The 14,056-nt window shown below is 39.0% G+C and overlaps 1 protein-coding gene across 3 annotated transcripts in view; it reads left to right on the top strand.

The window, feature by feature from the left end:
- Positions 1 to 661: 661 nt before the first annotated feature.
- rabgap1l (RAB GTPase activating protein 1-like) overlaps positions 662 to 14,056 on the top strand; it is a 159,434-nt gene continuing 146,039 nt past the window's right edge. For all 3 annotated transcript variants that reach the window (XR_006096984.1, XR_006096985.1, XM_042416860.1), the window contains exons 1-6: positions 662 to 763; positions 7,054 to 7,280; positions 7,561 to 7,711; positions 10,005 to 10,215; positions 12,166 to 12,340; positions 13,007 to 13,164. Coding sequence is in view for 1 of the 3 variants with exons in the window: in XM_042416860.1 (XP_042272794.1) it covers positions 7,143 to 7,280; positions 7,561 to 7,711; positions 10,005 to 10,215; positions 12,166 to 12,340; positions 13,007 to 13,164 (833 nt within the window). In the remaining 2 variants the exon portion in view is untranslated. The remainder of the gene's footprint in view (positions 764 to 7,053; positions 7,281 to 7,560; positions 7,712 to 10,004; positions 10,216 to 12,165; positions 12,341 to 13,006; positions 13,165 to 14,056) is intronic.

Here is a 14,056-nt window from a genome sequence, read left to right as displayed (position 1 = left end):
AAGCACATGAAGTCTATTCAATTAGAAATACTTTTCACAGATGACTGTCTGCACGTTATATTCATTTGACTTTCATCACAATGTTGAAGGGAAGGTTTTTTTTCTTTTTTTTTCTCCATAGGTCATGATTTTAATTATGATTTATGAAGGCCATGTGAGCTCTGACCAGCTAATGATTGTCATGAGACAAACTACCGACAGATGCTTAAATTAATTTTCAGAACAAAGCATTCATTTTGCCTGTGTTCTTTCCTAATGGAGTGTCAAGTTAGGAAAAAAGTGACACTTTTCTATTGTCTTCTCTATTTAATCACCTGAAATAGAAGGAGAGAGAATTAAAAAATAAAACTTGACCGCACAGTAATACATATTTTTATACATGATAAAATATACATGTATGTGTATATGTATACAATAATAATAACAACAACAACAACAACAACAACAATAATAATAATAATAATAATAATACATAAATTATATAATATAATTTAATTTATAATAAATAAAGGCCTTTATAGCTATACGTATATACTATAATAATATGCTAGTAGAAATGCTCAATAGAAATGACTGTTGAGTGAATGTAAATGTGTAAACTGGACTAACTTGCAGGAGGACCGCGCATGCGTGACATTACGCTAACATTCCACACCGGAAAGCGTGTCACTAAAGTACCGAGTGATTCATCTTCTTAAACACATACGATCTTCGCTGCAACTCTTCTGACAGCTAGCAAGCAACTCTACATCGCTTTAAACAAGTAAGTTGACAGCTTGTTTTATCAACTACTGTGTTCATTTCAGTGCCTCGCGTACACGCAGCGCAAACAGAGGTGTTGTTTTTCCCTTTTTCTTTCTTGTCATTTTCCTCCGGAGGCGGACGGGGTGTTGCTGTGTGAGGTCGCTCCTCCAAACAGTCAAATAGTGGTCCAACTGTTTTGGACTTCGAGCTGGTTAGCTTTAGCCCTGAGGTCTAGCCTGGCACTCGTAGGTACTTCCTGTTTAGCCTGCACTCACCTGTTTACAGCTAGCTGCTTGTCCACAGGTCAGCCTTATTGTGGTCGCGGTGAGAGGAAAAGCCTGGTGACTATAGGGATAAGTTAGCTTGGCGCTAGCTAATCTTGCCTTGCTTGTCTCTCCCTATGTGTGTGTGAATTATGTGTCTTCATTAGCTGCACTCGTTTCCTTTACAGACCTGCCCAGTTGTGTATATATGACCAGCTCGAAAAGGCATTTCTTACATAATATGTGTCCTAATTCAGTTAATCCAGTAAATGGCCGTTAAACAGCTGCTTCAAGGGATAAAACTAGCCTGCTGCTGATGCTGTGATAGACTGTGAAATCTGGTCCAGGCCTCCAGTGAGAGCTGCAATAATATCACACAGCATGAATTAATGGAGAAAGATTTCAAGATTTTTTATTGTCATTCCGACTCATGTGAACGTAAAGGAAGATTTCTCAGGTGCTAGTGCAATAAGATATAAAAAACAAACAAGAAACAACACACGTTAAAATTGCACAAGTATAGAATAAAGACTGAAAAATAATAGTGAATATGATAGTAATTAAAAGTATAAGTTACAGCTTAAAAAAAGTACTAAAGTATGAAAGTCATAGCAGCAGTAGTAAGAAGGCTGAGTGTAGGCAGGACACAGGATACTACACAGCAGTGTAAGCAGTAGTCATATAGTAAAGTGACAGTATATTTAAAGTGACTGCAATGTTCATTTTGTTTGGGGGGAATTTGAAGCTGGGAGAAGTGTTACAGAGGCAGAGTTTATCAGCCTCACTGCCTCAGGGAAAAAAAACTGTTCCTTAGTCTGATGGAGCAGTACCTGCTGCTGTAAATGTCACTGATGGCAGGCAGACTGTTCCTGATAATCTTCTGCACAGGCAGTACCACCTGCTGCAGTGCTTGTCTACTGGCAGCGGAGCAGTTGCCATACCACACTGTGATGCTGGATGCGAGGATGCTCTCCACCACACACCTGTAAAAGGAAGTGAGGACCTGAATATTAAGTTCAGCCCTTGTCAGTGTGCCCCAACACAGATTTAATGGAGTTTTAGACATTCAAACCAGCATTTACAAACACTGACAACTGTCTCCTTGCCTGGAAATCAGAGCATCATCACTTGAATTAATGATGTCATCAGGTGACACTTTTTTGGAATTGGTCCATTTACTTGTACACTGTGTTAGTGACCGTGTCAATGGGCTCATGGAGCTTTTGTTAGAGATATTCTATCAAATTGAGTTTTATTTCATTTGAGGGCTTGCAGTTGTGAAGTAGGAAATGTTCTTATAGCTCAGTAACATCCCTGCAGCTGTTGTCATAGTGTCACAGCATTTGTTCCTCTTTCTGTGGTTCAGCTCCAGAATCATCACTACAGCCTGTGTCTTTGTTGATCAACTGAAGGGGAGACTTGACACTTAAAATTCACAAACCAGAATAATATAAGCAAAAAATATCACAATATGTTTGACCTTGAAATGGATTATGTGTGACAATATTTTGGGGATGACACTTGGTGCTTTTAGGAAGTGATCAACACGATATGAGTCACAGTATTTAAACTCAGCTTTTAATATTAGGAAAAGACACATTGTTTACAAGAGCAAGATATGATAATACCTACAATCCAAAATCATAACTTACCATATGGTTGATCATATTTGAAATGTAAAGTAGCTGATGAACTAATGATAAAATTAATAGTTTCCTTCACCTGTCTTGGCAGTATTGAATGACAGAGAAACACAGGTAATAGTTTAATTGGTTGTATTAAGCCTTCTGTCGTGTGTCTTGATGGAGAGGTACTTCTTTGTCATTAAGAAGTAGCATTACACAGCCAGCTAGAAAACTAACCAGTATATCAGGACTTATTTGGCTCATATTTCCAATTCATCCCTCTGATTCACTGACCTGCATGATCTCCGCCTGGTCTTGTTGTATGCAGTGTAATGTTGTTGCAACAGGTTGTCACAACAGTGTACTTCAAGTTGAAACAGTGCACTATTCATGTAGGTATTTAAATGAAACTACCATAAACAGACAAAACAGATGATACCGTGTACTTGATGATGAAAATAACCTGGAGGACTGTGGCGTTGGACCAAATGGGAAGTGATTAAATGGCTGGTATTAGGTATCCCTAGAAGGCAAACACCTTTTTGTGTTCATCAATAAGCCTCGGTGCCGGTTTCAGTTCCAGTGAATCAGCGGGGCTGCGTGGAATCACCTGGCTCAGTCTGGTGCACATGTTAGTGCTGGCTGAGGTTGCTTGTAACATGATGTGTGATGGATGCTTCTGAATAGAGGGGTTTTCTAGTCATCTAGACACCAGTGTACTGATTGCCATTAATTATTAGCCCGTTTGATAAACTATGATTTGATTGCCTCACAGTCAGAGAGTACAGTGGCCAGCAGGGACAAAATCTGAGAACAGGCAAAGACCAAAGACTGCACATTGATTATGCTTTTTAAATTGACATTGTCTCAAAAAGTTAGTGAAGTTAGACACTGCCTAACCCTAACAGTGTTATTGCATCAATACCCATTGAACAGGTTTGCTATGCTGCAGTGACAAGTCTGTTCAGTGTGCTTCTGTCCCATTTATTATCTTTTTGAATTGACACAAGAAAGCTGCCGTCAGCAGGTTGGGCAGCCTTAGCTGTGTTCATAGAGCAGGTTGAGTTGTTGCCATCATTATAGTCAACCAGAAGAAACACAAGGCCAAATTGATGCCTGTCTTTGGTTGAGGGAATGGTGGCCAATAGGAACAGTTTGCCTTATCACCCAGCCCTCCTGTGAAATGTCAAAGGTTTGTTTTCACTCATTCATCTATAAATATATATATATAACTTATATCATAGAATTTGATTACAGATTGGGTTTTGTTCTTCCTTTGTTGTCCTTATGTTATTCCTCCTATGTGGTGTCCAGGTCCATAAAGTTTAGAGTTCTGTCATAACAAGCTTTTAGATCTGCAACTAATGATTATTTTTATAATCGATTCATCTTCTGATTATTTTCTCGATTTAATAGATTAATTGCCTATAAAACATCACAAAACAGTGAAAAATGTCTATTACAATATCTTAGAACACAATGTGACTTCTTCAAATATATTATTTTGTCTGGATTACAGCCCAAAACCTAAAAATATTCAGTTAACTATAATTTAAGACCAAGATAAGCAGCAAATTCTCACATTTAAAAACCTGGAACCATCAAATCTTCAGCATTTTAGTATGCTTGACAAGCTTTACAGTGTTCATTGTGTGTGTTGACACTGTTGTATCCGTAACAAAACAGCAGGGCGACTCAGCCTGTAGACACACACACACCCTTACAGACGTAATGTGGCTGGTTAGCCCAGTGTCTCTGGGTGTTGTGCGGCACTGTCTACACCACCGGCCAGTCACAGTTTCCATGCAGGCAGTGGTTGGGTAGCTAGGCTGCCAACTGGGACCATACTGGAGGAGCAGGCTTTTAATGACTGGGTGCAAATTTGCTACCATGTTTACAGTTGAGTTGCAGCCAAAGAGGAAGAGATTGTCCGACTACACAACGACAGCAAGAGCATCCATAGCTAGAAACAGTTCAATCTTTAAAAACTGTTGTATGTATGTAATTACAGTGAAATGAAACGACCACATCGTAAAGTAAAATTTGTCTTTAATGGATAAATCAGAGTCACCTACCACATTTTATGGCAATAGTTTGGACATGATAACATTTGAAAAGCAATGTTTGGTCTTTGTTTGTTTTCTTTCTTGTTATCTATCTCTCTTTTTCCTGTTGCTGGTAAAAAAAAAATAGTTTAGCAGGTGCAGCTGTAGTTTACCTATCTCTTACACAAAATATTCTGTTTGTGTGTGTAAGAGAGAGAAAGAGAAAGAGGGAGATTATGGGATGTTCTGTACTGTACTTGCACAGTCAACATTAAGTGACTATGATTAATAGCCAGTCCAGTTTGGCTGGAGTGTGTTTACCACATGCTTCACGTCCAGTCTGACTCGACAAGGAGAGACAGGAGCTCCAACAGAACCGATGGCAGACTTTTGTTCTACATTACGTTAGTTTCCCAGCATTCTCTGTCAGTATCTGTGTTTTTGATCTGGGTTCTCTCTCCTTGCAATTCCTTGTTTAAGTGAATCAGTGGGAGTGTTGCTTGTCTGCATCACGCTGATCTGTGTAATTGAATAAGTGTGATTGGACCACGTGAATCTGTTGCTTTCCTCATGTATGTCCATGTGCACATGTGTTTGTGTGAATATAATTTGCCTGGGTTAAGACTGTATGAATGCCGTTTGCATGCATGTAATCACGTCCCTGTGTGTGAATGAATGCCTCCCTTATGCATTTGTTCTCAAACCATGCGGGTATTTTTATGGGTGCTCCTCCACAGTCTCATCATAAACGCTGCCGAATCAAGAGCTGTTTGTTTGCTGCTAGGGCTGTACAGTATTTACATATAATGCACTGTGTTTAATATATTGTCCTAAATGTAAGACAATACTGATTATAAGATAACTCTCTTCCCTTTTGCAATACCTGGTTTTAGGTAACAACTTTTTGAAGATAAGTAGCACTCTGAAAAGAGCAAGGTAGGCAGATATTTGACATATTTTAATGAAATAGAACACACTAAATTAATTCAAATTGAATAAATGTATAAAAGAAATAGAAGTGGGTGCACTGTGGGTGTATTTGTGTTACATATGGGTACACTTTGACATATTGCTACACCATCTCAATACTATATTCACTGTAGTTACAGTACATTTGTAAATGTGCTTAGAGGGAAGTAATTATGGTTTGTGAAAGCTGAAAGCAGTAGGTCTGCCAGGCTTCACTTGTTTCTGATCACTGATTAATATAGCTACCAGTTCTCTATCTTTAGTTAAACAATGTTTTAAAGCTGTTAAAAAAACCCCTTCTTATTCATATGTTAAAAATATTCTTGCTTACGTGCTTATAGCCAGGTATCAACTAGCTTAGAATGAAGACATGTTTGTTTGTGGTATAGTCCAGCTCATGGCAAAATGAATGAGCCAGCTAGATGTAACATGTAGAGACAATGGTCTGATGCAGACAAACTTCTGCTCGGTGTTTGTCTTTTTATGCTGCGGTGTCATACCACTACTGTTTTTGTTCTCATGGCCAGTGCTGCTTTGTTGATGTTGAAACAGAAGTTAAGTTAATGTCTTAATTACCATAAAAACAAGGCACGATATCAAACCAAATACGTGTTTACTCTTACGGACATTCATAAGAGTCTATTGGCTTCATAGCCCATACAGACCTGTCACACACGCACACACACTCAATTATGGATGACTTATCAGGTAAAGCATTAGCAATAATGTTGCAAATAGAGCCATCCACATCCGCAACGAAGGGAAGTTCACTGACCACATTTAGTTGCCAGCTTGAACCTGTTAGAGACTGTGACATGCAACTGGCAAATGCCTGAGTGATCTCAATGACACTTAATCACACTCTCAAGCACTGACAACATTTCTAGGAGTTGTGCAACAGAAGATTTCTGGTTGGGTTTACAAATTGTTCTTACTTCTTGGCTGGTATAATGAAATCAAAGGTGGTTTGTTCGGTGATTGAACAAGTATTGGCCCAGACTTGTTACGTATAAAAATGTGGCCTACAAAACCAAATCAGGAAGTTGTTTGGCTGGTGTCTGGCACGTCTTTGGTGTGTTGGTGTTTGGTGGTAGGGTGTGTTGTGGTTTGATGTTGCTGTACAATGTGGCCTAATAAAGGCGGATTTATTTATTTATTTAATAGGAAAAACATCTCAGGTCCTAAGCTGATATCTAAGTGTATAGAAAGCACTGTCTATGACTTCAATAATCAAGTAATTCTATAACTGACTATTATTACGGAGAAGAATTTTTACAGACTCCCTAATCTGTCATGGAAATGTCTCTTAAAGCAGTTCTGTCTTTACAGTGTGGTGCTTAAAATGTACACCGGCATACCAGAAAACATCTGCACAATCTAATGCCATCCCCTTTGTTGTGTATGCAGGCTGTACTACAGAGCTGGGTGGACAGGAGAGGGAAGGGGAGAGCTTTAATCCTGGTCTCCCCAGCCAACCCTGAGTAAACCAGCCAACCATGGATGACAGCTCCTCACTGGGCAAAGTCAGCAGCTCTACAGAGTCCGTGGCCACCGTCACCAGTGAGGAGTTTGTTCTGGTACAGTCTAGCGCTGCTGGGTCACCACAAGGCTCTGAGGGCAAACCAAGACTCAAGGTCAGAACCACACAGCAACAGACTTTTACATCCGATTTGAACAATATAACATATAATATTCATGCCCACATAGGATTTGACAGCAAGTGAGACAAGGTGAAGGACGAGGCTTTTTTCTCTCTTCTGTAATTAGTTTAGCTAAAGTATTTACTCAGTCCAAGAAGCTCCGTTCTCTCTTCTTCTGTATCTATAGGAATCCTTTTCCTCACTCTATTTTTACCTTTCTTTGTTTCTCTTTGCCCCCTTCCTCAACGTTTTTGTCTTTTCCTCTCTCCCTTAGATGTCTTGGAACGGGAGTGAGCAGTTGGAGAAAGCAATGGAGGAAGTGTTGGATGATGATGATGATGAAGTGAAGGTGGAGAAGAGCAGCGTGGAAAAGATGGAGAAGCACAAGGACCCAGAGAGCCAAGTCGTGGAGCCTCCACCTCCAGGTATACGCTCTGGATCTTTCAGGTCCATTTACAGTCATTGTGTCTACTTGCAGGCAGCAGTTCTTTCATTCACCCAACCATACATCACAACTGGGATGTCAAGTGGATGATACTTAGTGAATCAGTATTACTTCAAGTTAGTAAAATCTATAGTTTTTAGTTTTTTCTTTTTAGTTTTTAGAGTTTTATTGTTTGGCACTGTACTCACTGCAGTTGAAAATATCCCTAATCCTACTTTTACTGTAATGTAATAATAATCACAACTGACCAATGTCACTCTGACAGTAAGTATATCTAAACTGTCATATTTTAGTGAGTTTGGATGTATATCATCTAGGATGTGGGATAATGAGTCGCAATAAATGGATGACATGATGGATCAGTTCAGGCAAATCTTAAAGGCTGAGACCATAATGGAAAAATGTTTGGAAACAAAAATCTTTCATTATCCTTTCTCTGTTAAAGTTATTATGGGATATAGGTTTCAGAGATGTATAAGTATGTATAAATCTTCACTTTTCATTTTCACTGGAATTTAATGTTAGAGTGTGGGAAAAAAAAACCCAAAGTGCATCTTTGCATTAATAATGTTTAAAACAGAGCTGAACACCCTGAAAAGATTTAGCTGTGTGCATGCCTTCGACATACCAAAATCAGATTAGCAAGGCTGGTATCTGAACTCTGACATTGACTTAACTGCTCTGTGTATCAGTGGCCCAGACAGCTCAGCAGACATGAGTGCACAAACAACCAACACAGTGGTGGATACAGCGCTCTGTGCAGCTCAGTGCAGGATGAGTTATAGGTTCAAATCCCACCAGAACATTTTATTATTGAAACTGCATCCATTGTGCATTGCAATTATATTGATTATCTGGGATCTATGGAGTCACTTGACCAACCACATGTTAATTGTGTATTGGAATGAGACATTTTTTGTGATTTGATTCTCTCCTGGCAAACTTTGATGTAGCATTATGACTGTCCTTATGTTTTTGGTTTCATTTCCATCTTTGTTCAGTCCTGGTTTTGGTTTAGAAATGAGTTTAAAATATCTTGTACCCCTTTGTCTGCGGTGTGATTTTAAACCAGTTTCATTTGGAGACCAGAGTAGAAACTGATAAGTACCTCTTTCTGTATGCATTTTCGGGTGAAGTCAGTGGAGGATGATGTAGATGTGTGTTATGCTGTTCAGATGAAGCTCCTCACTTTCAGGTGAAATGTAACTGCTTGGGAGACCATGTGTCACAAAGGAAGGAAGTGCATTTTTGTCTCTTCCCCCAGTCAAATAGTGGAGTTAGCAACATTGTTAATAGTGGAGTTTGTAGCACATCAAACTGTAAAAAAATCAAGATGTGTTCAAACTTTTGCATAGCACTATATAATTATTTAGAAATATACTGTATGTGATGTATAACAGGTCTGGTTATTCTGGCAGCTGCTGAATGTAGGAAAACAAACCAGATCAACATTGGAAACTACATTTTAATTTCACTTCTGCCTTTTAATAACTAAACAGAGTTGTTTCATACATGACAATGATAATGACCATTAATTCTAAATGGAAGTACCTTTGGATGGTCAGTTGCTACAAACTTATTTTGCATAGACAAACTTTGTTTAACCACATAAAATAGTATTTTAAATTCCAGACAGAACAGGTTTTACATTTCGAACATGTTTTTATTTATTGACTCGTCGTTAACTTCACATCTTCAGTGGTGCCAATGTCTGGTGCTGCGTTACTGCTGACTGAACTAAGAGGAAATGGTTAATGTGGTGTAGAACTAAAGGCAGTCAACGGTGGAAGTCCAGCTGCTGCTCTCATTGTTCTGCTTCCTGTTTGCCAAGTGTGAAAGTTCCAGGTCAAAGGTAATTTTAAAGAAGAACCCATAACTTCCCGTGTCATTCGCTGTCATCTTCTCTTCATCTTTACTTCTAATCTGTTGTGTTTTTGTGTTTTTGTCTTTGTCTTTGTCTCTCACTCTGCTTAAATGCACCAGTCTGTGAAGCTGTCAGGCTACAGGATGTGAAAGTCCAGGAAATTCGGCAAAATGCTGACATGCTCCCAGTTCTCATGACGCTTTAATAACATGCCAGACTCATGAGAAATGTTGTTTTTGAATGCTGATAAACTATTATTATTTTATCTTTGTTAAAATTTTAGTAACCAGTCGAGAAGTAGACTTCCATTTAGCTTTGAGTCTGGACAGAAACCCCAATAACAGGTTTCAGTTTTTTAGAAAAACATCAGTACAATACAACCTCTCACAAACTTTCTGTCTGTCCACAGAGGCATCAGCATGTCCGACACCATCCAGCCCCACTGTCCTGGAAGAAGACAGCGTCCAGTTCAACAAGCTGTCCTACCTGGGCTGTACCTGGGTCAAAGCCCCACGCAATGAAGGAGAGGCACAGAGGGCGATGGCCACCCTGCGAGCTGAGAGTGCGATCCCCATCCCCATCACCCTGCATGTCCCATGTGGACCAGATGGCTCTGTCAGGTAAGCCATGCATTAAGACAGAGACTATGTGTGTGACTGTGAGAGACGGAGAGAGAGAAATTGAGATTTGGTTCAAATAGAATCGTCTGTAATAAAAGGAAAGTAAATTTGTTTGTTAAGAAACAGTTGTTTTACAGATTATTTAAACTGCAGTTTGGTAGTGAAAAATCTTAAGCAAAGGTAATCACAGGACATGTCTATAAAGACACTGAACCTGACTACTGCATCACTTTGTGTTTGGTAACACAGATCTTTGACACACCACAGATCACAGGTTCTATCATGTACAATCTAGGAGATCAACCGAGCAAAACTGGTTACATGCAGTATATAACAAAACTGAGTACACCCCTGTGCGATATCACTAAAATGTTAAATGATTCAAAATTGTATCATCTTACAATAATTGTAGTATTTTAGGGTGAAGTATTGGATATTTGATCTTATTTGTAATTAAAAACAGGTTAGATAGACTACATTTAAAATATGGGCCTCAAAGTACAACCTCAGTGCAAGAAAAGTGAGTACACCTGTGACCACTGAAACAAAAATGGTTATGGACATCCAATTAAGACTAACTGCCTAAACAAGGTTATAAAAGAACCTGTGACAACCACAACTTCCTCAGTTTTGGTCTGGGTTGTGTTTAACACAACATGGCTCCACATGGTGAGGAATAGCCTGAACAAGTCAGAAAACAGAATGTGAGAACAAGATCAACGGTAGGCTACTGAACAGAAACTAAAACACAGCAATGGTTAGGAGGTACAGGGAGACCTGATCAAGCTACCAATAACAGAAGGTGCAGTGGCTGTCCTTGAAAAAGGACGGCACGCACAATTTGCTATTCACACAACCTTGCATTGAAAAACAGACGGGCAAGTGCTTCTGACTTGGCACAAGGATTATCTGTGGAAACTGGTGTTTCAGTGACTGCTCAGACATTGCATGAAGTCAACCTCTATGGACGACGTCCAAAAAGAAAACCATTGCTTACAAAACGGCACAAAACTGCAAGATTAAACTTTACCAAATAACATGAAAAGAAGCACATGAATATCGGCACATTCTTTGGTCAGATGAAACCAAAATAAATTTGTTTGGATCAGATGGGGTCTAGCATGTTTGGTGTGGACCTGGCCAGGACTACAGTGACTACATAGTGTTGACTGTGAAACATGGAGGTGGGAGATCCTTCAAGTGAATTGGCTTAATTCTTCTTGAGTATTGTCTAAAAACTTTTTTATTAAATTTTAGTGATATCGACCAGGGGTGCTCTCAGTTTTGTTGTATACTATATAATCATAATTTATGTGCATGTTAAAAGTGCCCATTACCCCTGACGCCTGCAAGCCAGCAAAAGAAGTGAAATTGCACATTAAGTGGATGTGACATAAATAGGAGGAGGAGTAAGACTTCTCGACAATCTTGATTATCATCCTGAGTCATGAAATGAAAAGGGAACATGAAATGTTTACATACAGTAAAGAGGAAATGAGACATGACTTTTTTACCACTTTCAAAATGTTTGGTGTAGATTCATGCAGTATCTGTACCGCGAACTGTCAGTGATGTGGGAGACTTACCTCTTGACCGAAGAGGAAACTTGGATGAATACAAAGTTTAAATGTCATTTATAGAGTTGACTATTACTGTACAGTACTTATGTTGAACCTTAAGTTATAAAACAATATCTGATACCAATTTAATGTTTACACACAAGAGCATAAAGTTTCACAATGTTTGATTTCTTGGCTCTCAGGTCTCAAATTTATATATGAGGAGCAGGTTAAACCTTATGAAAGTCTATATAAAGAGGTCTAGAAAAGCAACATGCTAAAACTTGCTAATAAATGGCAAAATTGATTATTAGCAATGAAATAGAACAGGTCAGCTGATCTTCAGGCCATACATTTGTTATTTTTAACCGTTAACTGTAACTCTCCCCAGGATCGTGGACCAGGCCTCAGGCACAGAGATCGCCTCCTTCCCCATTTACAAGGTGTTGTTCTGTGCTCGTGGACGGGAGGGTTCTGTGGAAAGCGACTGTTTCTCCTTTACCGAGAGTTACCGGAGCTCTGAGGACTTCCAGATTCACGTCTTCTCCTGCCACATCAAAGAGGCTGTGAGTTACACAGACAGTATTACACATCGCAGCTAAACACAGTTTTCATTCCTTCATGAAGCATTTCATCCTGTTATGTGCAAAGGGAGTGACAGTGGCACTTATTTTGATAACAAATCTTTTTAGGTCAGAGTGTTTGAACCAGAACCACTTCGGATGACTGGCTGTTCAGTGTTGTAACATGCTTCACTTTATGTTGTGTAGTTAAACTATTTTTTTGTGTATTTTTTTCTTAAACGGCAGAATTGTCAAGCTGATGACTGGATCTGAATCTGGACTACCATAAATACCCATATCTTCCATCATAACTTAGAGAACAGACATTTATTCCTTTTATGTACTGTATACAGTACATGTACCTGTATACTGTTGTAGACAGAGGTGTATTGCAGTCCTACTGTATTAGTAGTGACACAGGAAAACCAACTGAGGGCACTGTTGTTGTCTTTTGTATTTTTTCCAATATTTTCCAGTCTATCCCACTCTTTTCTTTATTAGTACAGTATCCCTTGATGTCCATGTTCTATTTTTATTTGCTTATATTGATTCTATTTACTAATTTCCATTTGCTACTTTCTATTCATTTTCTTGTGTTTTCTCTCCAATGACAAAATATTTTAAAAAAAAAAATTTGTAAATATTTTTTTCTGTTCCTTTTCCCTCCAGGTCAGCCGCATCTTGTACAGTTTCTCTACAGCCTTTCGACGTTCCTCACGGCCGGCAGACATCAGGGACACGGCGCTGTCCAGTCCACCTGATGGCAACCTCTACACCTTCACTGTGTCACTGGAGGTCAAGGAGGAGGATGGCAAGGGCAACTACGGGTACTTAGTCCACACATACAAACAGTACTTAAGAAGGTAGAAACAAGCCTGAATTCAATGCTACAGATGTCCCCCCCAAAGTTCTTTAAATAGTACAATGGTCCTATTCATTTAAAATTAGGTACCATTTTTTATATTATATGAGAAAATTACATAACAATATGTATTTAGCACCTTGTTATGGAAACGGAATAATAGTGCCACAGTGTAGTTTGGTGGTACAGCTGCAACATCATTCCATTTTGTTAGCAGAGCCCTGTAATACATGCAAATTATACACACACATAAACACATGGACTGTGTCTGTTTCTTATCTGCTTGGGACAGTTGGTATCACAGATCTGTTTGTAGTTGGAAAGGTTGAATGTGCAGCTGCAATACTTTTTTTCAATACGTTTCCACTTTAAATGCAACATAAGACCCCGTATTACAGTAAATCCATGAAGAACAAGTAACAGAACAACTCTGAGCTCACAGAAGAAGCTACTAAATGAGATCAAACTTCATAAAACTTCCCTTTGTTATTATTAGTCATTATTTTTAGAGATTCAAAAGAGGCAATGTCTGTCATTAATTTTAACCATTCAAAGCAAAATCGGACTTTGTCTGACTTTTCAATTGGCGGAGAACAATCCTTTAGCACCACACCAATAAAGCCTGCCAGTGCAAGTTCAAAGACATAAGACATACCTGGTGGTAGGACAGATCTGTCTTCTAATAAGCACACCTAGGAAGATACTGGGCCCTATTTTCCTGGAGGTGCAATGTCCAGCACAACAACCAAATGAAGCAGTGCAAAGCCAGTTGCTGTATTTTGAACCCCGTCTGTTTCTGACGCAACATGCTGCCACTTCGGTGATTTTATCAACAAGAGCAAACTAAATACTTGTTG

The sequence above is a fragment of the Thunnus maccoyii genome, chromosome 7 (genome assembly GCF_910596095.1).
Source record: "Thunnus maccoyii chromosome 7, fThuMac1.1, whole genome shotgun sequence".
NCBI classification, from domain to species: Eukaryota; Metazoa; Chordata; class Actinopteri; order Scombriformes; family Scombridae; genus Thunnus; species Thunnus maccoyii.
Note: the sequence above shows the minus strand (reverse complement) of the source record. Positions and strands in the feature narration are given on the sequence as shown.